This window comes from Leptopilina heterotoma, unplaced genomic scaffold (assembly GCF_015476425.1).
Source record: "Leptopilina heterotoma isolate Lh14 unplaced genomic scaffold, ASM1547642v1 Lhet_128, whole genome shotgun sequence".
NCBI classification, from domain to species: domain Eukaryota; kingdom Metazoa; phylum Arthropoda; class Insecta; order Hymenoptera; family Figitidae; genus Leptopilina; species Leptopilina heterotoma.
This window is the reverse complement of record NW_025110846.1, coordinates 1,085,059-1,112,876: the sequence shown is the minus strand read 5'-3', so window position 1 is coordinate 1,112,876 and position 27,818 is coordinate 1,085,059. Positions and strand designations below refer to the sequence as shown.

The window sequence follows — 27,818 nt, the reverse complement described above, 5'->3', positions numbered from 1 at the left end:
TATTAAAATTTGATATATAATTGAATTTTAGTGAAAAATTATATTATTTGTGAAAATAATTGAATTCTTGTGAAGAATCTTATTAAAATTTTCTAATTATGATTGAATTCAAGTGAAAATTGTTATAATTTAGGAAAATAATTCAATACTCGCGAAGAATTTTATGAAAATTTTTTAAATTATCAATTTTTTCGAAAAATTTTAAGCAAATCATATTTTAAATAACTGAATTCCTGTTAAATTTTTACTATTTATGCAAATAATTGAATGTTTGCGAAGAATTTTATAACAAAAATTTTCAATAATTGAATTCTATTGGTAAATTTTATGAAAATAGTAAATATTAAAAATTATTAAATTCGGAAAAATTTTTGAAAATACTTGAAATTTTTTAAAGAATTTTATTAAAATTTTTGAAAAATAATTGAATTTCCGCGAAAAATTTTAATAGATCTAAAAAAATTTAATTCTTTCGAGGAATATTGTTATTTATGAAAATAATTGAATTTTGCAAAGAATTATATTCAAATTCCTGAAAATAATTGAATTCCAGTGAAAAATTTTTTTATTTGTGAAAATAATTGAAATTTTTCAAAGAATTTATTAAAATTTTTGAAAATAATTGAATTTTCGTGAAGAATTTTAATAGTTTTGAAAAAATTGAATTCTTTGGAAGAATTTTAATAAAAAATTTTAGGAATAATTGCATTTTTCGAGGAATTTTCAAAGATTTTAATTTGAAACCTTTTTAAAATTTAATTATTTCTAGAAATTGCAATTATTTGTAATTTCTCCAAAATTTAATTATTTTTTAAAAGTTTTTAACTAAAATTCTTCTATATCTATCTTATTGTCAGTAATAGAAAAATTCGTGAAAATTAAAAAAATTTCAAATGGAAAAAAACGCAAAAATCCAGAGTTTTCTTGTGAATTCTAAAAATTTAATTTTTTCCAGTACTTTTAGTAGGCATGCCTTTTAGTAAAAATCCCTGAATTCTCTGATTTCCCTGATTTTATTTCTAAATTCACAACTCTGATTAAGATTTATGGAAATTAAATTAAAAAATTGTGTATTTTACCATTCGCTCCGTCGAAGATCCGCCAAACTCGACATTGCTTCCTTGTCTAAAGGAGACACTTTGAGCACCGGTTAGACTGGCAAGTCCACCTGGTTTACCACTGTAACAATAAAACAAAACTATTATTCCTGCAAATTCAAATAATCGTAAATTTTCAAAATAAAATATCAACTTACAATGGCCGTTTCTTGAGAACAAGAATAACGGCAGCGGCACCAAGCAAGACCAGAATAGAAACAACGATAGGAACAACAATGGCGGCAGTGGAACTTCCGGATCTCGTCGAAGCCGGAAGCACCTCGCAATACTGGCCTTGATAATCATTTTGGCACTCGCACGTCAATTCATTATTTTCCGCTTCCGAGCAGAAACCACCGTTCTGACATTGACAAATTCTCGGCGCTGGTTTTGGTCTCTCCTCCGTGGCATCGCAATGCATTTGACTCGCGTGAGCTTCTCTCGGTCGTCCATTCTCCGGACAAAGACATCTGTGTCCACCATGAATCGCCACGCAGAGATGAGTGCATCCCGACGAGACGCAAGGATCAATCAACGATGTATTATATCTAAGACGATGATAAATCTTCGCCCCACCAGTAGTTTCTAAATTCGCCTTCACCGTCTGTGGAACACCACGTCCAAATTTGTCCTGTCTTATCAGCTCACCACTACTCCTCGTTGTCCAGTACAAAATATTCTCAAACACATCGATTGATATTGGATTCTTTAATCCTCGGAGTATCACCTGTCGATTGGCGCCATTCAATCGAATCGATTCAATTGTATTCAGTTTACTGTCGGCCCAATAGAGCGTATGATCCATGGCGTAATCGATTGCGAGCGCCGAAGGTCTTCCCAATCGATCGGATACCAGAACTCTGCGCTTACTTCCGTCCATCCAGGCGCCCTCAATTTTCGCGAACGAACCCGCATCGGCCCAAACTAAAATTCCCAATTGAGGATCGACAACGACAGCCGTTGGATGTTCCACTTGGGCAATACTGCGACGATATCTACCATCGGATTTGGCGACTACAACTCGGCCCACGTCCCTTGGACCCGTGTCGTCCACTTCCGTCCAGTAGAGATTCTCAGCCACCCAGTCGATCGCCAAACTCGTCGGTATATAATCTTGCGCTAAAAAATACCCAATAATTATAAATAATTTATAAATTAGTGCAAATGCACAACAGGGCATTTTTAAATTGTAAGCCCGTTCACGATTAAATAAATAAATAAATAAATATAATTAAAAAATTGAATCGAAAAAGCAAATTAACAACAAGAATAAAACAAATTGAAATCAACCATAAAAAAGTAAATATAAATAAACAAACACGGTTGCCACAGGTCAAGGAATCGGGGAAAGTAGAATCAGTCAGGGAAAAGTCGGGGGATTTTATTAAAAGTACAGGAAAAATTTAAAATTTTTATAGAATTTTACTTAAAAACTCTAAAAAAAAAATTTAATTTTGGAGAAGATGAAAATAATTGCAATTTTTATAAATAATTGAATTTTGAAAGGTTTCAAATTAAAATCTTTGAAAATTTGAATTTTTAGCAAAATTCATCTCCAAAATCCAATTATTTTCAAAAATAAAAAAATGCCATTGATGGAAATCAATTATTATCAAAAATAAAAAAATTTCACTGGAATTCAATTATTTAAAATAGAATTTGAATAAATTTTTTCGAAAAAATCTATTATTTAAAATATTTTTATAATATTTTTCCTATAATTCAATTATTTTCATAAATAATAAAATTCTTCTCAGGGATTCAATTAAGATATTTTCATAAATAATAAAATTCTTTTTAGGAATTGAATTATTTTTAATACAATTTTAAATGAATTCCTCGAAAAATGCAATTATTCTTAAAATTTTTTATTAAAATTCGTCGAAATAATTCAATCTTAAGAAACATTTAATTATTCAGTACATTATTTAATTTTATATTTAAATAATACAATTTTCTAATAAAAATTGATTAAAAAATGAATTTCAGTTAAAGTTTTAGATAAATAATAAAATATTAGAAGCATTATAAGGTGAATTTTTAAAAATAATTGAATTTTAAAAAGGTTTAAAATTAAAATCTTTGAAGTTCTAAAATTTTTCATTCTTTTAATTAACAATTAATTAACAATTAATTATTCCGAGTCGAAGACTCGGAGTTATCGATTTTTTCTTGTTTTATAATAATATTTTTATAAGTTATTGAATTTCAAAAGGTTTGAATTTTAATTTTTTGAAGAATTTTAAATCCTATAGAAAAATAAATAATGATTAAATATTTATTTAAAAAAGAAGTTATGTTTTCGAATAATTTTACTTTTGAAGAAATTTGTAAATAAATGTAGTAGAACATTGTTTTAAGTATCTAATAATTTTAAGAGTGAATCAGAATATCTTTTAGGGTCAGGAAAATAATCAAAATTCTGTCTAGAAATCAAGGAGAAGTAAGGGAAAGACAAAACTAAATGTTTGTGGCAACTCTGAACGTGTCACGCTCCGAAGAAAGGTAGAAGTAAAAAGAAAAATAATAAAGAACTCACTCTGAATATTAAGATCCTGGGCAAATCCAATTTTAGCGTCACCATTCTTTGCGTGAATCATGAACGAACGTTTAATTCGATGATCGTATCCATCGATCCAATAGACGTATTCCTTTCTTGGATCGAAATCAATGGCATTGACACGTTTTTCGTTCGTCATTACAAGCATTTCGTCTCGTTTATGGATATCGAGTGCACGAATTTCCGGTCCATTGGCATAAATAACCAAAGCATTCACTTCCTCTGCACGACAAACTCCGCTGATTTGATCGGAAAGTTTAAATCCTTGACGACATGAGCATGCATGAGTGCCATTAAGATTTGTGCACAATTGCGAACAATGATGTGTACCCTCCACGCATTCGTTGATGTCCTCGCAATGCTTGTTATTTAATTTCGATGTTATGTATCCGGCGTAACAACCGCATATGTAACGATTGTCTGTGATGTTTAGACAATAATGCGAGCAACCGCCTCTGTCAAGATCCGAGCAGTGTTTATTCATATCTAGAAGAAAAAAAAGAAAAAATTTATACGAAAAATTCAAATAATTTGTTTTTAATTGGTATTGAATTATTTTTCAACTGGCATTAAAATATTCAATTGATATTGAGTAATTCATTTGGTAATGAATTCAATTGGTAATGAAGAAAAAAACTCTTTCGTAACAAAGGAAATTATTATCGAATAATAAATTAAATTGAAGAAATATTAAAAAGAAAAGAAAAAGATCCTATCCAAAAAAGGAAAATTATTATTATCGAATAATAAATTGAATTGAAGAAATAAAGAAAAGAATTAAATAAAATTTTTTGAGATTTGATAAACAAATAACTTACGGCATCCCAGTTCATCAGATTTATCTCCACAATCGTCAGACAAATCGCAAACTTTCAAACGGTCAATACAGTGTTTATTGGCACACTGATACTCGGAAATTGGATCACAGGTTCGAATTCTGACAGCGCACATGGTTATGTTATTTTCGTCCGAACCATCTCCACAATTGTCAATTCCATCGCAAAGTTGGTATTTAGGAATACATTTGTGATTGGCGCATTGGAATCTTCGTATCGGATCGCATGGGAACGTTGCTGAGAAAGAAAAAAAAATATAAAACCTTATTAGCATTTTTAACAACGATCGTTTTCATCAAAGGACTTTAAATATTTTTTCACAATAGGTATTTAATTTAATAATAGAAATTAAAAAATTTTTATTTTTGAGAATAATTGAATTCTTTAAATAAATATTGTTATTTATGAAAATAATTGTATTTTTTTTAGAAAAATTGTATTTCAATTTTAAATAATTGCATTGAAAATAATTGAATTCCTTAGAAGAATTTTATTATTATTTTATAAAAATAATTTAATTCTTTTACAGACTTTTGTCAAATTTTAGAAATTAATTGGATTTCTGCAAAAAATTTTATGCAAATTCTATTTTAAATAATTGAATTCCTGTGAAATTTTTTTATTTATGAAAATAATTGAATTTTGAAGAAGAATTTTGCTATTTATAAAGAGAATTAACTTTTTCATGAGATTTTCGTTAAAACTTTTGAAAATAATTGAATTTCTGCAAAGAATTTTGCTATTTTTGCAAATAATTGAATTCTTGTAATAAATATTGTTATTTATGAAAATAATTGAATTTCTTAAAAGAATTTTATTATTTATAAAAATAATAGATTTCATCTACAGACTTTTATTAAAATTTTAGGAATTAATTGAATTCCTCTGAAAAATTGTATGCAAATTCTATTTTAAGTAATTGAATTCCTGTGAAATTTTTTTATTAATGAAAATAATTGAATTTTGAAGATGAATTTTTCTATTTATAAAGATAATTGAATTTCTCATGAAATTTTCGTTAAAACTTTTGGTATAATTGAATTTCTGCGATAAAATTTGTTATTTTTGCAAATAATTGAATTCTTGTAATAAATATTGTTATTCATGAAAATAATTGAATTTTTTTTAGAAAAATTGTATTTCAATTTTAAATAATTGCATTGAAAAGAATTTAATTCCTTGAAAGAATGTTATTATTAATTCATAAAAATAATTGAATTCTTCTACAGACTTTTGCTAAATTTTAGGAATTAATTAGATTCCTGCAAAAAATGTTATTCATATTTTTGAATGTAATAATAATAATCATAATATATGCATTTTAATCAGTAAATAGGAAATCTTACCACACATGCTAATATTTTCATCTGAACCGTCACCGCAATCGTCTGTACCGTCACATCTGTCAGTAAGAGAAACGCAGAGATTATTATCGCATTGGAAGTGTGTTTGAGGACAGTATTTTCCACCAGGATATCTTGCCGGACATCCAATCTCATCACTGAAGTCGTGACAGTCTCTCGCGCCGTCGCATCGTAAATAAGATGCGATACAGTGACCACTGTTGCATTGATATGTATCATTCTGTAAAAAAAACATTTATTCAAATTAATTTATTATTTCATTTATTCATTCAGAAATTTATTCAAATAATAAAAAATACCGAAATTAAAGAAATAATTAAAATTTAATCTACATAAAAATATGCAAATTTTTCAGTCTTATTTTATCACTCGATCGTCTTTATTTATTAGAAAACTTGAAGATATCGATCATTTCGAGTCTTCGACTCGAAGTGATCTATATCTTCATGTTTTCTAATTCAAATAATTTAAAGTTTTATAATTTAAATTAAATACCTTGCACTTGAAATTCTGACATTCCCGTTCATCGCTCAAATCTCCGCAATCGTCCTCGTGATCACATCGCCATCTTGACGCAATGCACTTGCCGTTCTTGCATTGGAATTCCGATTCAGAGCATTTTCGATATTTATCCTTGCAAATTGCCTCAGCTTCATCGCTACCATCGCCGCAGTCGTCAGCGAAATCGCACAACCACTGCTTCGGCACGCATCGATTGTTCGCGCATTTAAAGTCCGTACTATTATCGCAAGATGGACAACTCTCTGGCTTCTCGTCCGAATTGTCACGACAGTCGTCTTTTCCATCGCAAAACAGCCATTTAGGAATGCAGCGATAGTTCGCCTGTCCCGGACAACGTTGCCAACCGGTCGTGCAATTTCTCTGCCGACACATGAAAGCCGGTTCGTCGCTGTCGTCACCGCAGTCATTATCGAAATCGCACATCCACAATTTTGGTATGCACTTGCCATTCTTGCAACTGAATTCTGTATTTGGATCGCATGTTCTGTTGTCTGTAATGTAAGATAAAAATTAATCAGTACAGTAATTATTCTCAACGTTCTATTCCAATTATTATTAAGCAAATTACAAAACTTTTGATTTTCAAATATAAATTTTTGAATAATTTCAATGATTCTCTACAATTTTAGTTGTTTTTTTTTAGAAATTTAATTTGATGAATTTGTCACTTACGACAAATTGCTGGATCTTCGTCGCTTCCGTCTTTGCAATCAGCGTCGCCGTCACACTTCCAAGACTCGTGTATGCATCGACCACTGGATTTGCATTTGAACTCTAGAGCGGAACATTCCAATGAACAATTTCCTTCGTCGCTGTTGTCTTTGCAATCGTCGATGCCATCGCAAACGCTATTGCTCGGAACGCAATGACCATTTGTACATTGGAATACGCCAGCGCGACAGGTTCTCGCCGGACAATTGCTCTCGTCTGAACCGTCCTTGCAATCCTTTTCTCCGTCACATCTGCAATAAAATCGTTAATTAGTCTCGTAATTAGTTTAAAGAAGAAAATTTTACCTCAATTATCAAAATATAATTCGAATTTAAAATCCAATTATATTTAATCCAAAATATTCATTTACTTACTTCCAGAACCAAGGTACACATTTCTCATCAGGTGCTCCACATCGATGTTGGCCAGTCGTGCAATTCGCAATGCAGGTCTTGTTGTCCTTATCCAAAATAAATTGATTGGGACACATACATTTGAAAGAAGTCATTCCAGGTCGACCGTATCCTTCCAACAAATACGAACTTGCAGGAGGAGCAATCAGACACAAATGTGAACAACCTCCATTATTTTGCGCGCAAGGATTTGGATACGGAAGTTGACGTAGCGGATGATAAACATGAATATCATAAGGTCGATGTGTAGTATTCCTCAAAAGCGTGATATGATCACCGGAGAATTTCTCCGCCTTACTAATAGCCTTCAAATTCCAGTCCGTCCAATAAATATGATCATCAAACACAGTCATTGCAAAAACATGCGGAACTTTCGCTCCCGAAAGAACAATTCGTCGATTCTTGCCCTCCAAATCAGCGAAAGCGATATAATCCAAATGAGCATCGGCCCAGAATATCCGATCCGTGAAGTAATCAATCGTCAAAGCATTCGGCCAAGCGATATCGTCCTCCCAGTTTAGAATCTGTTTAAAGTTACTTCCGTCCATTCCAACTCGTCCAATATACGCCTGCAAGTGCCAAGAGGTGAAATACAAATGTCCAGTTCCTGGATGAACGACAATAGCCCTAGGATCAGAAATTCCACTCAACAGTGTCTTCCTATTCGTTCCATTCAATTCCGCAACGTCCAAGTGCTTCGCGTGCCTATCGAGCCAGTAGAGTTTTCGTCCCACCCAATCGATCGCAATTCCCTCCAGACCAAGACTGTCGTGACGAATAATCGCCTGTCTCTCACCTCCAGCAATTGGCGCCCTGTAAATTGTCTTCGCCGTCACGTCACAGAAGTACAACATTTCCTCCTGATAATCAGCGTCCAGCGCCACTACATTAATCAAATCCTGATGCATCAGCGCATACTGTTTCGCGTCCGCCGACATATTCCTCACATAATACTTGTTCGTGAAAACAATCCACGGTGGAATCTTATCCCTTCGCTTACATGTGTGCTCATCAGCCGCTCGATCGTAATATTTCTCATTACACTTACAGTAAAAGTGTCCGGGTGTATTCTCACACTGCTGACTACAAACCTGCGGCGTCTCGATACACTCATCAATATCAGCGCAAGCTTTTCCATCATCCAGTAGTTTATAACCAGAATTACACTCACAATAGTAACTCGTCGGAGTATCAACGCAACGATGTCCACATTGATTCAATTCAACTCGAGCGCATTCGTCAACATTACAATGAGCCGGTTCGTCACTCTCGTCAGCGCAATCCGGCTCCTTATTACAAACCAATTGCTGATCGATGCAATTTCCATTCGCACACATAAACTCCCCAGGATTCGGACACGTCGTATTCTTCTTCTTCGACGGACAGTTCACTTCGTCCGAATAGTCACCACAATCATCCTGACCATCACAGTGGAACTGTTTTCTAATACATTTGAAATTCTGACAGGTGAATTCATTCTCCGTGCAGGTCTTGTACCGATTGTGACAGAATTTACCCTCGTCACTGCCATCACCACAATCGTTGTCGTGATCACAAAGCCAACTTCTATTCAAACAGCGTCCATTCGTACAGGCGAATTGATTCTCCGAGCAAGGTGTTGGTGCCGGACAATGGTGCAGGGTCACGTTCTCATCAGCTCCGTCCACACAATCAGGATCACCATCGCAAAGCCATTTTTTCGGAATGCACTGCGCTCGGTTCCAGAGTTTATTAGCCGTACAAGTGAACTCGGTCTCCTCGTCACATTTCCGATCGTTACACTGATGTCGTTCGTCCTCGTCGGAGTTGTCCAGACAATCATTATCACCATCGCAGATGTAGATTCTAGGAATACAATTTCCGTTGTCACAGGTGAAGAGGTCGCCGAAACAGGTTCGACCCTCCGATTGACAGTAGCCAGGCGGTTCGTCGCTTCCGTCCAAACAGTCATCGTCGCCATCGCAGTACCAAGTAGCAGGAATGCATCGATGATTCGGACAGCGGAAACTGTTCGGTGGACAGGTCCGTTGAGCGCAATGAAGAGGATTCTCGTCGCTGTTGTCGCCGCAATCGTTGTCGCCATCACAGAGCCAATAGGGCTCGACGCAGATGTTCGTTTTCTCGCACTTCAGATAATTTGCCGGACAAGTAGTGTTCTTGGGACACAATTCATGAGTCTCGTCGGAAGTCACGTTGTCCTTACAGTCATTCACCCCGTTACAGACCTGAGACTGTGGAATACAGCGATAGTTCGCACAGGTAAATTCCCCAGCGGCGCAGGGAGGATACACGCAACCCTCCTCATCACTACCGTCCCGACAATCGTTCTCGTGATCACATTTCCAGGATTTGAAAATACACCGTCCGTTGTTACAGCGGAATTCATTGGGACTGCAAGAGTGATAAGAACAGTAATTCGTGTCTTCATCCGATCCATCCCCGCAATCATTGTCTCCATCACAGGCCCACATTCTAGAAATACATCTTCCATTCCTACAGGCGAATTTATTACTATCACAGGTCACATTCTTCGAAACACACATTCGGTCCTCGTTCACCAATCGACTGTTATCGTCGCATTTACATTCCGCAACGCCACTTGGACCTGGATGACAAGATTGATCACAACCTCCATTATTAATATTGCAAGGATTCACCTTACATTGCTGCCTGCCGGGAGAGTAAATATGAAGATCCCGCGGTGAGTCCTCAAGACGCTTGACCAACTCCACTTTATTAGCGCCCGTATTCTTTTCCGCTCGATAAACCCCCCGGAGTTGGAGATCAGTCCAGTAGATATGCTCCCTGAACACTGTGATCGCAAACGGATAAATTGTCGCACTGATCAGAATCTCTCGATTTTTACCATTCAGATCCGACCTCTCGATTTTCTCCCTAACAGCATCGGTCCAGTAGAGCATTCTCTCCTCGTAATCAATAGCCAATCCACTAGGTTGGGAAAGATCCTTGTCAATAATGGCTTTTTTCAAAGATCCCGCCATGGAAGTTCGGAAAATTTTCCCCGACGTTCCGAAACGTCCCCAATCGGTGTAGTACAATGATCCGTTGCAAGGATCGACGACAATTGCCCTTGGTCGATCGACTCTGGCGATCATTACCAAATCCTTGCCGTCGATATTCATGGCATAGATACTGTTATTCGAGGAGTCGGTCCAGTAAACCTTCTTCTGTGTCCAATCGTAGGAAATTCCCTCCGGATTGATACCTTTACTGATGATTTTTTCCGGTTTTGTAGAAGCTGGATTGTCTGAATTGAGCCAAGCAATCATGGCCCAAGGTCGAATTTGTGTGAAGAATAATTTCTTGTCCTGGTAATCGAAATCGACACCGACGACATTTGTCAAATTTTTAATAGGCTTGAAAGGTACGTTCGTCGATTTTGGATCGAGGTTAATGGCACGAATTTCGGTTCTAGTGGCGAAGACAAGATACTCGTCGACGTTCTCGCATCGTTTTCCGTCTGCCGCCAATTTTCCGGTGGCGCAATCGCACTTTATTGTCATGTGACTCTCGGGTGGAAGGGCAAAGCAGAGTTGATCACAACCACCGTTCGAACTTCCCTTACAGGGATTACTCTCGTCCATCGGCTGAACGGATGGATCGAAAATGGCGATATCTCTCAACTTTTGAAGATTCGTTCTGATTGACATTGGAAGAGTGTAGTTTCCAGAAAGTTTGCTCGCTTTGTAAACAGTATCGAGGTTGCGATCTACCCAGTACATGTCTTGACCGAAAATCGCGAGTCCAATCGGATTCGGTAGATTTTTGCGAATAATTTCACGATTACCGCCTGAATAGGAGACTTTTTGGATCATGTCGAGTTTGGAGTCGACCCAGTAGACATCGTTTGTGGTGATATCAATGGTTAAGTCACGAGGAGTGCTGATTCCGCTCGTGATCAATGTGGTCCAGTTACTACCGTCTAGATTCGCTCTTCCGATTCTTGGATACTGTCCATAGTCGATCCAGTAGAGAATTCTCTTGATGGGATTAACGGCAAGTTCTCTAGGCGCGTCCGTTGTTGTCTTGACCAGAACTTTACGATTACTTCCATCGAGGCGACAAACCTGAACGTAATTGTCGTGTGGGAAGACATTGGCAAAATACACATTTCCGGCGATCCAGTCAATAGTCAATCCTCGAATTCCATTGGAACCGACTCCACTCTTGACGATGTGCTCGAGTTGTGTGCCATTGGGTCGCACACGGAAAATACCATTCCAGTAGCCTCGGTTGAATTCCGCCCAGTAGATCCAATTGTTGGCGTAGTCGACATCGACGTGTAGAATGTGATGACCAATTCCGGCGATGGGGACCATTGCTTCTTTCGAGTCGGTCAAACTGTAGCCGCGAACAACGTCGAGTTGGGTGACGACCGCAAATGTTTTGTACGGTTCACAGCGAGTGTCGGCAGTTTTTCTGTAGCCAACGCCGCAATCGCAGACTCTGGTTCCACCGGCTGAGGGGAGGCACAACTGATCACAACCTCCGTTGTTTACCAGACAAGAATGAGAACCGATTGCACGTTTCTTGTAAATTGTGAGTGTCTTCAAATCAACCTCTCCGTTCATGATCAAAGTTGGATTATCCCCATTCGGCAAATTCACTCTCTCTATTTTCTCGTACTTCGGATCCAAATAGTAGAGTTTATTGTCATGAACAGCGAGTGCTTTCGGGAGCATCAGATTATTAATTTCTGTGAGAATAGTTCGCAGACCCTGTCCATCGGTTGTCATCGATTTTATCGCTCTGGCTGTACTGAAATAAACTGTCTTACTAGGAATGTCTATTGTGATTGCTTCCGGATTATCGAGATTCGAGAGAAGAATTATCGCATTCGTTCCGTCCATATTGACTCGGCCGATTTTTACAGGAACACCGAATCCACCCTCATCGACCCAGAAGACGTGACCTTCTAGCGGATCCACGCACATTGATCTCGGTTTCGCGACACTGGTGTCCTTTCCGTGATTCGAAAGAACAATACTCCTGTATCTGATGTTTCCGTCGACTTTAATAGCCTCGATATTCGAAGCGTATTTGTTACCAATGAACAAGTTTCTTCCAAGCCAGTCGAACGCAAGTGTCGACGCAGATCCTACGATTCCTGTGTCTCCGTTCGCATTCGGGAATTCGGTTCTGTTTCCTCCGCTGTAGGGTGTTGTGTAAATGGTACCATTCTCGTCATCGCCGTCCTTTCCTTGTAACCAGTAGATAATATGATCAGTTCTGTCGTAGTCGATAAATCGTCCATTCTCGACCGCAACGACCGGAGTGATGAAACCCGTTTTCGTATCGCCTGGTATCAGCGAAACGTCTATGATCTGTGTTCCTCGAAGCACCATCAAATACGCATTTTCCTCCTCGATGCAACGACCGTCGGACAATAATTTATAACCAACGAGACACTTGCAACTGTAGCCATTCGTACCCTTCGGTGAAAGAAGACAGAGATGAGAGCACGAGGCATTCGCGCAAGGATTCGGAGTAATCGGCTGCAGTACCGGATGATTGACATGAATCGACAGCGGTTGGGAAATTAAATGAGAGACAACCGTTTGATTCACACCGTGGAATTTGTGAGCAGAGAGAACTCGATTAAGTTGACGATCCGTCCAGTACATGACGTCCTCGAAGAGAGTCAACGAATGCGGGTGAAGTAGATAATGCGAATCGGCAAGAACTTGAATTCGACTGCTCCCGTCATAGAGACAACTGTCAATAAAATCGAGTTTACTGTCAGCGAAATAGACCCTCTTGTTGGCAATGTCAAGAGCCAAGCCATTCGGCCAGTAAATTTTCGTGTTGATAATAATCGATCTCTCGGTACCGTCCATACCGATTCTTTCGATTCTTGGATTCTCGCCCCAGTCTGTCCAGAAGAGCCATCGAGCACCCGGACTCGGATCCAGGCACATTCCACGCGGTTGGGTTATATTCTCCTTCACAAGAACCATTCTATTCATTCCGGTCTCTTTGGAAACTTCAATAGTGTTCAACTTCGAATCCAACCAGTAGAGATTCTGTCCAATCCAATCGTACGCCAAACCCTCGACCAAATCCAAACCAGTCGATATGATATCCTGTGGATCACTATTCCGATCTAGGCGGGAAATCTTCTTCAACTTCATATCAGACCAGAAAATCGTGCCCGTGTGCATGTTGCTCGACGTCGCAACAACATTCTCAACATTTATCGGCACTCGTTCAAGAGCTTGATCCTGCAGATCAGCAACTAGAATCGTGTGTCGATTGGAAATGATCAAGAAAGCCGCACTGTGATTCAAAGCCTTACAAGTATGCTTATCCCGTTCCAAAACATAGCCATCGACGCAATTGCAATAATAACTGCCTTTCGTGTTCATACAGACCTGCGAACATCTACCAGGCGGTTCGCATTCGTTCAAATCCTGACAAGTGTAGCCATCAGTCGCGAGTTCTTCCCCAGGTGGGCAGGTACACTCAGCACCGAAAGGCGTCTGTATACAACCATTACTGCAAAGTCCCCCTTGTCGTGTACACTCCGTAAATATACAATTATAACCCTCGTCAGATCCATTCGGACAGTCCGATTTACCATCACAGACACTAGTCACATTAATACACGTTTTCGTCGCATTCGGACACTTCCACTGATTCGCCGGGCATTTAAACTCAGGCGCCTTGCAGGCATGCCGCTCGATACTCTCATCCGATCCATCTCCACAATCATCTTTTCCATCGCAAATATAAGTCTTGAAAACACACTTCTGATTATCACATCTGAAAAATTCTGGCTGACACTCAACATCAGGGCATGATTCCGGATCGTCTGAGTTATCATCACATACTTTCGATCGATCGCACTGGAAGTCCGTTTTCGGATTACATGGCGGTTTGATAATAACCGGACAATCAAGTTCGTCACTCCTGTCATGACAATCGTCGAAGCCATCACATTTATAAGTTATATTGATACACGTCTTCTGATCCGCACAAGCGAATTGATTACTCAAACAAGTAATCGGCGGGCAATTCTTCTCGTCCTGATCGTCAAAACAATCGTTATCGCCATCACAAACCCAGGACTTTGGTATACAATGTCCGGAACGTGGACAAGTGAACTGTGAAAAAGAACAAGTTTTCGCCGCACAAAAGTCGCCCTCATCCGAACTATCCCCACAATCATTTTCCGAGTCACATTTCCAAGCGATTGGAATACAGCGATTATTATTGCAGGTAAATTGATCACTACCGCAGGTCACATTCGGACAATTCATCTCGTCACTGAAATCACCGCAATCATTCCCTGCGTCACAGCGGAAATTCAATGGAATACATTTACCGGATTTACATTGGAATTCATTAGTCCCGCACGTCGGTTTCGTACAATTTTGCATCTCATCACTGTTGTCGAGACAATCGTCATCACCATCACAGACCCAAGATTGTGGCACACATCGTTGATTAGCGCAGGTGAAATCCCAAGTGTTCGGACAAGCTTGCACGGGTGGTTCAGCTTCCGGATCCTCAACACAAGAAACCTCATCGTCTCGGAGTTTCTCACCGTAGGGACAACCGCAAACTCTCGTCAATCTCGAAGGTAAAAATCTCGAACTACTATTCCTGGGGACTGCGAAGCAGAGTTTTTCGCAACCACCATTATTTATCGTGCAAGGATGATCGGTGTGTGGTTTCTGAATATCGGGACTGTACACCTTCACTCCATAGAGTCGATTCGTGTCCGGTTCGCGAACCAAAACGACTTCCTTCTCACCCGTTTCTTTATGCAATCGAATTATCGCGTCCAATCGCCAGTCGGTTATGTACATCCAATCCTCGTAAATGGCAATCGAAAACGGATGTCGAATGAGTCGGGAATTGACAGTCTTGACGTCAGTGCCTTCTAAATTGGAGTGTTGCACATGGTCGAGTAATGCGTCACACCAGTAGAGACGATCTTTGCCGAAATCGATGGCGAGACCATTTGGCCAGCCGAGAGTGAGGTTCTTGAAGACGACCAAGTTCGAACCATCCGCACGAGCTCTGCTTATATTCGCCGGTCGGTCCCACTCCGAGAAGAAGATGAAACCCTGATTCGGATGAATGACGATAGCTCTCGGTCTTTTTAGATGTTTGAGCAAAGTTCGACGATACGTGATATTCCTGGTGCTGAGGACATTCAGAGTTCCTTTCCTCGAGTCGATGTAGTACAAGTTCTTTGAGGCCCAGTCGACCGCCAAACCCTCGACTCCCTCGTTTTGACTGGCCAGCACAATTTCTCGACCGGTTCCATTTTGCCGAACTCGGTAAATCACATCCTGGAGGACGTCACTGTAGTAGATGTACTGATCCCTAGCGTCGAAATCCAAACCCACGAATCGCGCTCGTCGGGAAACGACCGGCAAAATAGCGTCACTGAAACCCTCCATCGCCGGATCGAGAACACGACCTTTGATAAACCTCTGCTGCGAGTACATCAGAAACTGCCTCACGAGTTGACAATTTCGTAGATCGTCCGTCAGTCTCCAACCAATGTTACAAGCGCAACGATACGCCAAACCCGAGTCACGATCCGCCGCCGCCGTCACGATACACATATGCTGACAACCTCCATTATTAATTCCACATGGATTCGGCACCGACGGCTGAACAGACGCATGAAGTGCCTTCACCGCCTTCGGATCCTTCGCCTTAAAAATATTCAAAATCGAAAACTCCCCACCATTCTTCTCAACGCTCAGCACCGCCTGCTTCGTCGTATCCGTCCAGAAGACTTTATTCTCAAAAAGCGTCAATCTCATCGGCGCCGGAACTTGCGTCCCCCGAAGAATCATCACTCTATTCCTGCCCATGTAGTCAGCCGTCTCGATATAATCCAACAGTGAATCACACCAATAAATCCTCTTCGCAATAATATCCGCAAACACACCGGTGACACGATAGGCAGCTTCCGAAATGATAGCCATCGTATTAGTCCCATCCATATTCGCCCTGAGAACTTGTTTACTGTCGGCAATGAACATTAAACCCCTCGTTGGATCGAGTGAAATATCAGCGGGACTCGTGAGATTTGATCCAAGTGCGATACCATGAAATCTTCCGTCCAATTCAAAGACATCGATTTTTTGCACTATCGAATCGACAACGTAGAGTTTCTCGCCAACCCAATCAACGGCTATTGCCACTGGTACCCATGAGCCGGGCAATGAAATATCAACGTCTGAATTCGCTTGATTTCCACTTAATGATTGTGAATGAATTCTCCTTGTTTTTATGTCACTCCAGAAGAGAAGATTTCGATTGTAGAGAAAATCAACACCACTCGCTCCCGTTGTATTGGCAATTAATTTTCGATTGAGTCCAGTTGCTTCCATTCGCCAAATTGTTCGATCTTGGGCTAATAATAGTTCGAGTGGTGGACTTGTTTTCAATGCTCGGCAGGCATTTTTTCCAATTAATTCAAAACCAGGAGCACAACTGCATATGTAGGAGCCGTCAGTGTTTTTACAAAGTTGTTCACAAAAACCCCATTCCATGCACTCGTCTCTGTCTGTTGAAAAAAAAAGATTTTAATTAGAGTTCTGGTTTGTTAAATTTATTTGAATTTATTTAAATCTATTTGGAATATTTAGACTAGATGTATTAGAACTGAATTTAATACTAGCAAATGTTACACGTGAAACGCAGTATTTAATTTATTATTATGTAAATTTTGAATTACTATTTGTTATTCAATTACTTCCAATTTAAATTTAATTATTTTCAAAAATTATGGTAAAACTCTTTGAAAGAATTTAATTATTTTCATTAAACAAATTTTTTTCAAGAATTCAATTATTTTATAAACAATTTAAAAGAAATTAATCGGAAAAATTCAATTATTTAAAATTTTTTTCAAAAATTGTTGGAAAGAATTCAATACATTATAATAATCGTAAGTTTCCTTTCCGTTGGCAAATTATCTGCATTCATTTGTTTGTTTTGAAAATTTAATTTTGTGGGTTAAGTATTGGCATTTTTTATATATTTTTTAATGTCAAACTTTTTAATGTGGAAAATACTTTACTTATTAAATTGTCTCGACTCTTTGGTAAAAAATCTAAAATTATCGAAAATTATCAAAAATTCAAAAATCCGAATTTCTTAAAATTCAACATTTTTTCCTCTCTTTTATAGGATTTAGCTTCATTATTTTTGTGCTTTTGGAAAATACTTTACTTATTTAATAGTCTCGACTCTTTGGTAAAAAATCTAAAATTATCAAAAATTCGAAAAAATTCAAAAATCCGATTTTCTTAAAATTCAATATTTTTTCTTCTCTTTTATGGGATTTAGCTTCATTATTTTTGTGCTTTTGGAAAATACTTTACTTATTTAATAGTCTCGAATCTTTGGTAAAAAATCTAAAATTATCAAAAATTCGAAAAAATTCAAAAATCCGATTTTCTTAAAATTCAATATTTTTTCTTCTCTTTTATGGGATTTAGCTTCATTATTTTTGTGCTTTTGGAAAATATTTTACTTATTAAATTGTCTCGACTCTTTGGTAAAAAATGTAAAATTATTGAAAATTCGAAAAAATTCAAAAATCCGAATTTCTTAAAATTCAACATTTTTTTCTCTCTTTTATGGGATTTAGATTCATTATTTTTGTGCTTTTGGAAAATATTTTACTTATTAAATTGTCTCGACTCTTTGGTAAAAAATGTAAAATTATTGAAAATTCGAAGAAATTCAAAAATCCGATTTTCTTAAAATTCAACATTTTTTCCTCTCTTTTATGGGATTTAGCTTCATTATTTTTGTGCTTTTAAAAAATATTTTACTTATTAAATTGTCTCGACTCTTTGGTAAAAAATGAAAAATTATTGAAAATTATCAAAAATTCAAAAATCCGAATTTCTTAAAATTCAACATTTTTTCCTCTCTTTTATGGTATTTAGCTTCATTTTTTTTGTGCTTTTGGAAAATATTTTACTTATTAAATTGTCTCGACTCTTTGGTAAAAAATCTAAAATTATCGAAAATTATCAAAAATTCAAAAATCCGATTTTCTTAAAATTCAACATTTTTTCCTCTCTTTTATAGGACTTAGCTTTAAAATTTTTGTGCTTTTGGAAAATACTTTACTTATTTAATAGTCTCGACTCTTTGGTAAAAAATGTGAAATTATCGAAAATTATCAAAAATTCAAAAATCCGAATTTCTTAAAATTCAACATTTTTTTCTCTCTTTTATAGGATTTAGCTTCATTATTTTTGTGCTTTTGGCAAATACTTTACTTATTAAATTGTCTCGACTCTTTGGTAAAAAATCTAAAATTATCGAAAATTATCAAAAATTCAAAAATCCGATTTTCTTAAAATTCAACATTTTTTCCTCTCTTTTATAGGACTTAGCTTTAAAATTTTTGTGCTTTTGGAAAATATTTTACTTATTAAATTGTCTCGACTCTTTGGTAAAAAATGTAAAATTATTGAAAATTATCAAAAATTCAAAAATCCGAATTTCTTAAAATTCAACATTTTTTCCTCTCTTTTAAGGGATATAGCTTCATTATTTTTGTGCTTTTGGAAAAAAATTTAATTATTAAATTGTCTTGATTCTTTGGTAAAAAATGTGAAATTATCGAAAATCCGAATTTCTTAAAATTCAACATTTTTTCCTCTCTTTTATGGGATTTAGCTTCATTATTTTTGTGCTTTTGGAAAATATTTTACTTTTTAAATTGTCTCGACTCTTTGGTAAAAAATGTAAAATTATTGAAAATTGTCAAAAATTCAAAAATCCGAATTTCTTAAAATTCAACATTTTTTCCTCTCTTTTATAAGATTTAGCTTAATTATTTTTGTGCTTTTGGAAAATACTTTACTTATTTAATAGTCTCGAATCTTTGGTAAAAAATCTAAAATTATCAAAAATTCGAAAAAATTCAAAAATCCGATTTTCTTAAAATTCAACACTTTTTCCTCTCTTTTATGGGAATTAGCTTCATTATTTTTGTGTTTTCGAAAAATATTTTACTTATTAAATTGTCTCGACTCTTTGGTAAAAAATGTAAAATTATTGAAAATTATCAAAAATTCAAAAATCCGAATTTCTTAAAATTCAACATTTTTTCCTCTCTTTTATGGGATTTAGCTTCATTATTTTTGTGCTTTTGGAAAATATTTTACTTATTAAATTGTCTCGACTCTTTGGTAAAAAATGTAAAATTATTGAAAATTATCAAAAATTCAAAAATCCGAATTTCTTAAAATTCAACATTATTTCCTCTCTTTTATGGGATTTAGCTTCATTATTTTTGTGCTTTTGGCAAATACTTTACTTATTAAATTGTCTCGACTCTTTGGTAAAAAATCTAAAATTATCGAAAATTATCAAAAATTCAAAAATCTGATTTTCTTAAAATTCAACATTATTTCCTCTCTTTTATAGGACTTAGCTTCAATATTTTTGTGCTTTTGGAAAATATTTTACTTATTAAATTGTCTCGACTCTTTAGTAAAAAATCTAAAATTATTGAAAATTCGAAAAAATTCAAAAATCCGATTTTCTTAAAATTCAACATTTTTTCCTCTCTTTTATAGGATTTAGCTTCATTATTTTTGTGCTTTTGGCAAATACTTTACTTATTAAATTGTCTCGACTCTTTGGTAAAAAATCTAAAATTATCGAAAATTATCAAAAATTCAAAAATCCGATTTTCTTAAAATTCAACATTTTTTCCTCTCTTTTATAGGACTTAGCTTCAATATTTTTGTGCTTTTGGAAAATATTTTACTTATTAAATTGTCTCGACTCTTTGGTAAAAAATGTAAAATTATTGAAAATTATCAAAAATTCAAAAATCCGATTTTCTTAAAATTCAACATTTTTTCCTCTCTTTTATAGGACTTAGCTTCAATATTTTTGTGCTTTTGGAAAATATTTTACTTATTAAATTGTCTCGACTCTTTGGTAAAAAATGTAAAATTATTGAAAATTATCAAAAATTCAAAAATCCGAATTTCTTAAAATTCAACATTTTTTCCTCTCTTTTATGGGATTTAGCTTCATTATTTTTGTGCTTTTGGAAAATATTTTACTTATTAAATTGTCTCGACTCTTTAGTAAAAAATCTAAAATTATCAAAAATTCAAAAAAATTCAAAAATCCGATTTTCTTAAAATTCAACATTTTTTCCTCTCTTTTATGGGATTTAGCTTCATTATTTTTGTGCTTTTGGCAAATACTTTACTTATTAAATTGTCTCGACTCTTTGGTAAAAAATCTAAAATTATCGAAAATTATCAAAAATTCAAAAATCCGATTTTCTTAAAATTTAACATTTTTTCCTCTCTTTTATAGGACTTAGCTTCAATATTTTTGTGCTTTTGGAAAATATTTTACTTATTAAATTGTCTCGACTCTTTGGTAAAAAATGTAAAATTATTGAAAATTATCAAAAATTCAAAAATCCGATTTTCTTAAAATTCAACATTTTTTCCTCTCTTTTATAGGACTTAGCTTCAATATTTTTGTGCTTTTGGAAAATATTTTACTTATTAAATTGTCTCGACTCTTTGGTAAAAAATGTAAAATTATTGAAAATTATCAAAAATTCAAAAATCCGAATTTCTTAAAATTCAACATTTTTTCCTCTCTTTTATGGGATTTAGCTTCATTATTTTTGTGCTTTTGGAAAATACTTTACTTATTTAATAGTCTCGACTCTTTGGTAAAAAATGTAAAATTATCGAAAATTATCAAAAATTCAAAAATCCGATTTTCTTAAAATTCAACATTTTTTTCTCTATTTTATGGGATTTAGCTTCATTATTTTTGTGCTTTTGAAAAATATTTTACTTATTAAATTGTCTCGACTCTTTGGTAAAAAATGTAAAATTATTGAAAATTATCAAAAATTCAAAAATCCGAATTTCTTAAAATTTAACATTTTTTCCTCTCTTTTATGGGATTTAGCTTCATTATTTTTGTGCTTTTGGAAAATATTTTACTTATTAAATTGTCTCGACTCTTTAGTAAAAAATCTAAAATTATCAAAAATTCAAAAAAATTCAAAAATCCGATTTTCTTAAAATTCAACATTTTTTCCTCTCTTTTATGGGATTTAGCTTCATTATTTTTGTGCTTTTGGCAAATACTTTACTTATTAAATTGTCTCGACTCTTTGGTAAAAAATCTAAAATTATCGAAAATTATCAAAAATTCAAAAATCCGATTTTCTTAAAATTCAACATTTTTTCCTCTCTTTTATAGGACTTAGCTTCAATATTTTTGTGCTTTTGGAAAATATTTTACTTATTAAATTGTCTCGACTCTTTGGTAAAAATTGTGAAAATATCGAAAATTATCAAAAATTCAAAAATCCGATTTTCTTAATTGAGACCATTGAGTGAAATTATTTGAATTTTAGTTAGTTAAATCTCTTTGTTAGGTTATAATAATTATTTCTTTAAAATTTTTTAAATTGTTTAAAATAAGCAGCTCCATACAACATTCCCGCGCGCTTGCGCGCGGATAGTTTGGATAGTTATTATAATAATGAATACAATTCTTTGCAGGAATTCAATTATTTTATACACGATTCAAAAGAAATTCCTCGAAAGAATTCAATTATTTTAAAATTCTTCGAAAGAATTCAATTATTTTCATAAATTTATTATTAACATGATTCAAATACAATTGCTCGAAAGAATTCAATTAATTAAAATTTTTTTTATAAAATTCTTGGAAATAATTCAATTATTTTCATTAATATTCTTCAATTTAAATTCAACAATGTAAATAAAATTTCTTAAAAGAATTAAATTATTTTGAAAAAATTGATAAAATTGCATGCAAAAATTTTAATTATTTTGAAAAATTTTTATTAAATTCTTTTTGAGAATTGAAATATTTTCAATACAATTTTAATATAATTCCTTGAAAAAATTCAATTATTTACCAAAATTTTAATAAAATTCTTAGCAAGATTTCAGTTATTTTCCTAATTTATGAAATTTTTCGCAGGAATCTAATTATTTTTTAAAATTTGATAAAATTCTTCGAAGGAATTCAATTATTTTTAATACAATGAAAATAAAATTTCTCAAAAAAATTCAAGTGTTTTTAAAAATTTAATAAAATTCTTCTGAGGAATTCAATTATTCTTAATACGATTCAAAAGAAATCCCTCGAAAGAATTCAATTATTTAAAAATTGTTCATAAAAATCTTCAAAAAAATGTAATTATTTTCATAAATAATACAACTTTTCGCAAGAATTCAATTATTTTTAACACAATTCAAGTGAAATTGATCGACAGAATTCAATTAATTTAAAAAGTTTTGATAACATTAATGAAAAGATTTCAGTTATTTACATAAATTATAAAATTCTTTGTAAGAATTCCATTATTTTTATAAAAAGTAAAATTCTGTGCAGAAATTGAATTATTTTCAATACAATTCAAATGATATTTCTAAAAAGGATTCATACATTTTAAAATTTTTTATAAAATTCTTCGAAAGAATTCAATTATTTAAAAAAATTTTGAAACAATTCTTTATAAGAATTTAATTATTTTTAGTAAAATTTTAACAAAAAATCCTTGAACGAATATAAATTTTGTTCAAAGCAATTCAATTATTTTCAAAAATTTAAATAAAATTCTTGGCAAGAATACGATTATTTACAAAAGTAATAAAATTCTCCAGAGTAATCCAATTATTTTTCATGTAATTTTAATAAAATTCCTTGAAAGAAATAAATTATTTTCAAAAATCTTGATAAAATTCTTTAAAAGAATTGAATTATTTTCAGAACTATTTTAATTAAGTTCCTTGAAAGAATTTAATTATTTTTAAAATTTTTTAATATAATTCTATGCAAGAATTAAATTATTTTAGATTCAAAACTGTAAAAGTTAAACAATTTATAACATTTTTTAACAAAAATTAAAATTAAAAAAAATCCTTTTACTTGTAGTATTTTCTCATATTACATAATTTAAAGTAAAATCATTTCTCGAATAATAAATAATGTTTTGATAATTCTTCAAGAATTAAATTATAGTTAGATAAAAGAAATTATTGAAAAAAACGGAAATTTGTAAAAATTAAAGATTTTCTATTTTAATTCGTGTCGATTTCAAAATTTATAGAATGATGAATAAAAAGTCAAGAACAATTTAATATTCTTCCAAAGATTTAATGTTTTTAATAATTTAAAAGTTTGCTGAACATTAAAAATCTAGAACTTTCTTATGATTTCTATAAATTTAATATTTTTCAAGTATTTTACTTGAAAAAAAACTTTTTAATTAAATTCGTTAGTAAGAGTATAAATTATGCAAAAAAATTCTCATTTTCACTTCTCTTACAATTTTTATTCTTCTCTATCGGCAATTTTTTTATTGCTTTTTTACGCTTCTGAAAAATCAGTCTTGTTCTGAAAATAATTCAATTGTTTCAAAGAATTTTATTAAAATTTAAAAATCAGTCGCATAATTTCGCAAATGAATCATAATAATAAAAAAAATCAAGGAAAATAAATTTATATTCAAAAAGTTTGCTAATCAATTTAGACGAAATTAAACCAAATATTCAAGTAAAAAATTTTGTTCACTGAATTATAGAAAAGTATTAATATAACGGCGAAAGTAATAATCTAGTAACATTTCAAAAAAATTATTTTTCGCTTACTTTAAAATAAATAATAAATTTTATGTAAACTTTATCTTAGAATGATGATTTTAAAGGAAAATATTTGTACTGAGAAGTGACCTTTTGAATTTTAGCATATTTGAAGGAAAAGTTATAAATTAAAAGATGCAAGAATTTATACTTTAGAAATATATTGGTTGTTTCGGTTTTTTTTTCTCTCTCACGATATTATCTTGAAAATCATGGTTGATAATCTTACCTATACAAGATCTTGAGTCATTTGCTAGTATTCGTCCCTCTGGACAAGAGCAAACACCTCCGGCCGGAGAGGCTTGGCATTTATGTTGACATCCTAAACTATTGCACAGAATTGTTGCTGAAACATAAAGTAAATTATTAATAAATAATTTTTCTAATGGAAAAAATATTTATTATTAAAATATATAAAACAATATGTTTAGATTTATGAAAAAAAAGTATTTTTATTTTATAAAACAAAGTGTTTTCGGAAATAATATAAAAATGTTTTTAAATTGTACAAATATTTCTAAATTATACTTTTTTATTGTTTTGATTTAATTTTATGTTTTAATTCAATTTTTTAGTTTAAATTTTGAATTTATATTTTGAATTTAATTTATGAATTTAGTTTTTGCATGTAATTTCTTATTAACAGTAAAATAAATAAAATATTTCTATTTAGTTTAATTTTGCATGTAATTTCTTATTAACAGTAAAATAAATAAAATATTTCTATTTAGTTTAATTTTGGAATTTAATTTCTTATTAACAGTAAAATAATGAAAATGTTTTTTTTAAGGAACTGAATTCCACAAATGAAGTATATACTTACAGCAAGCAGTTAATTCGTCAGCCCGATCTTCACAATCTTGTTTCCCATCACACAATTGCGTTCTGTTGATACACTTTGGCTTGCCACCTGGAGAACCTTTAGGACATAAGAATTTCGAATCGGGACATTCCACTTGCGGACAATTCTCTTCATCAGATCCATCGCCACAGTCTCTGTAATCGTCGCATTTATAGGACGCCGGTATGCAAAGTGCATTTGCGCATCGAAATTGATCTGCAGTGCAATCAGGAAAATCTGTTGAGCAAGAAAAATTCTCATGAGAAACTTATTTTTTTTCCTTTTATCATTGACAACCAAATTGCCACTTGTTATTTAATTTTTTTTTTGTATTTTAGTATTTTATTTTAACTTAAATTTAAATTGAATCTAATTTACTAATTAATTTTAATTTAAATCTAATCTAATTCAATATTTAATTAACTTAAATTTAAATTTAATTTAATTTACTACTTAATTAATTTAAATGAAAATTTAATCTAAATTTAATCTATTAATATTTAACTAATTTTAATTTAATTAAATTTAATATTTAATTTTAATATATATGTAATTATCAGATTTTACTTTTCGCCAAATGAAAATTATTGAAAACTAATTATTGCCAATGGAGAGGGAATTTTTTTGTGTCCTAATCGTATTTGGAAATTTTTCATCAACTCGCGCGGAATGTTTACATTTTACTGAAAAAGGACGCTATGGAATTTTAGAGTCGTTTTAGTATTTGCTAAGGAAATGACGATCCCGTTGCAGAGCCGCAAATGTTTCTTAACAAGCTCATAAACGACTGCAGACCCCATTACGTTCTCTTTGGATAAAGAAGTCGCTGCATAAACCTCGATTTCGAGGTTACTGAAAAAAGCCACTACTGTGAAAAGTAATTGAGTTAATAAACATTTGTAGAATTCAGTATCAATGCGAAAACAAAATGAGCGAGTTGAAAATAAATTATTGTAAATTGAAATTTCGACAGTAAAATAAAAAGAAAATCAAAAGAAAATCAAAAGTAAATAAAAAGAAAATCAAAAGTAAATCAAAAGAAAATCAAAAGAAAATCAAAAATAAATCAAAAGAAAATCCAAATGATTAGAATAAAAAAAACTAATTGTAAAATAAAAAATTCTATTGTAATCTATTTAAATATTCGTTGTATGCTTTTTGTTTCTTAATTTTCTTAATTTTTTTTAATGTTTTGAATTTCAAAATTAATAAAATTCTAATTTAATGCTTTGAAGATTGAAAAATACAAAAAATTAGTTAAATCAAAATTGTTTTCAACTAAAAATATTTCTTTTATATTATTTCTTTTACAATTTTCAAATCAGAAATAATTAAATTCTTATAAAGAAATTTATCCAAATTTTTCAAAATAATTAAATTTCTTACCAAAAAATTAAATAACATCTTTAAAAATAAGTTAATTCTCACTAGAAATTTAATTAAAATAGTATTCAAAATATTTAATTTCTTATAAAGAGATTGTCAAAATTTTTGAAAATAATTGAATTCTTTCAAGAAATTTTATTACAATTTTTTTTAAATAATTCAATTCTTTCGAGAAATGTTATTAATTATGAAAATAATTGAAATTTTGGTAAGAATTTTATCAACATTTTTTCTTACAAAGAATTTTTGCAATGAATTTTTTTAAATTCTTTAAAATAATTCAGTTCCTGCAAAGAATTTTATTAATTATGAAAATAATTCAATTTTCATAAATAATTTTATCAAAAGTTTTCAAAGTTATTGAATTTTTGAGAGGAATTTTATTTACATTCTTTAAAACAATTAGATTCTTATTCTTGGGAAAAATTTTTATAAATCATGAAAATAATTGAAATTCGGACAAGAATTTTATTAAAATGTTCGAAAATAGTTGAATTTTTTTCTGGAATTTAGTTAAAATTGTTTTAAAAACATTTTAATTCTCATAAAGAATTTAATCGAAATTTATCAAAATAAATTGAATTATGGCGAAGAATTTTATTTCTCAGGAAAAGAATTTATGTTTTTCAAAGCATTTAATTCAATTATAGAATTTTATTCCAACAAAATTTCTGCAAAAAATTTTATTAAAATTCTTAAAATTAATTAAATTCCTGCGAAAATTTCATAAATTAGGAAAATAATTGAAATCTTGCTAAGAATTGTATTAACATTTGAAAAAATAATTGGATTGAATTTTATTTAAATTTTTCAAAATATTGCAGTTTCAGCGAAAAATTTTATTAAATTTTTTAAAAATAATTAGATTTCTGCAAAAATTTTTATAAATTATGAAAATAATTGAAATCTGGCTAAGAATAAATTTTATTAAAAATTTTCGAAAATAGTTGAATTTTTTCCAGGAATTTAATTAAAATAGTTTGGAAAAAATTTCAATTCTTATAAAGATTTCCATCGAAATTTATCAAAATAAATTAAATTACTGCGAAGAATTTTATTACTTAGAAAAAGTTTTTATTTTTTCCAAAGAATTTAATTAAATTAAAGAATTTTATTGAAAATTTTCAAAATAATAAAATTTTCTGCAAAGAATTTTATCAAAATTCTTTAAAATAATTAAATTCCTGCGAAAAATTTCATAAATTAGGAAAATAATTGAAATCTTGCTAAGAATTTAATTAAAATTTACGAAAATAATTGTATTTTTTCAAAGAATTTAAATAAAATTGTATTAAGAATATTTCAATTCTCATAAAGAATTTAATCAAAAGTTTTTAGAATAATCTAATTTTTTGCGAAAAATTTTATCAAATTTTTAGAAATAATTGAATTCTTTTGAGAAATTT

At 32.0% G+C, this 27,818-nt stretch overlaps 1 protein-coding gene across 1 annotated transcript in view; it reads right to left on the bottom strand.

The window, feature by feature from the left end:
• The window catches only part of LOC122512787 (low-density lipoprotein receptor-related protein 2), a 118,788-nt gene that overhangs the window by 3,327 nt on the left and 87,643 nt on the right, over positions 1 to 27,818 (bottom strand). Inside the window, exons 5-14 of the mRNA XM_043628854.1 lie at positions 25,009 to 25,263; positions 24,415 to 24,531; positions 7,465 to 17,056; positions 7,052 to 7,341; positions 6,353 to 6,870; positions 5,840 to 6,077; positions 4,476 to 4,730; positions 3,637 to 4,143; positions 1,256 to 2,216; positions 1,080 to 1,179 (exon numbers count right to left, since the gene is read on the bottom strand). Coding sequence (XP_043484789.1) covers positions 1,080 to 1,179; positions 1,256 to 2,216; positions 3,637 to 4,143; positions 4,476 to 4,730; positions 5,840 to 6,077; positions 6,353 to 6,870; positions 7,052 to 7,341; positions 7,465 to 17,056; positions 24,415 to 24,531; positions 25,009 to 25,263 — 12,833 coding nt within the window. The remainder of the gene's footprint in view (positions 1 to 1,079; positions 1,180 to 1,255; positions 2,217 to 3,636; positions 4,144 to 4,475; positions 4,731 to 5,839; positions 6,078 to 6,352; positions 6,871 to 7,051; positions 7,342 to 7,464; positions 17,057 to 24,414; positions 24,532 to 25,008; positions 25,264 to 27,818) is intronic.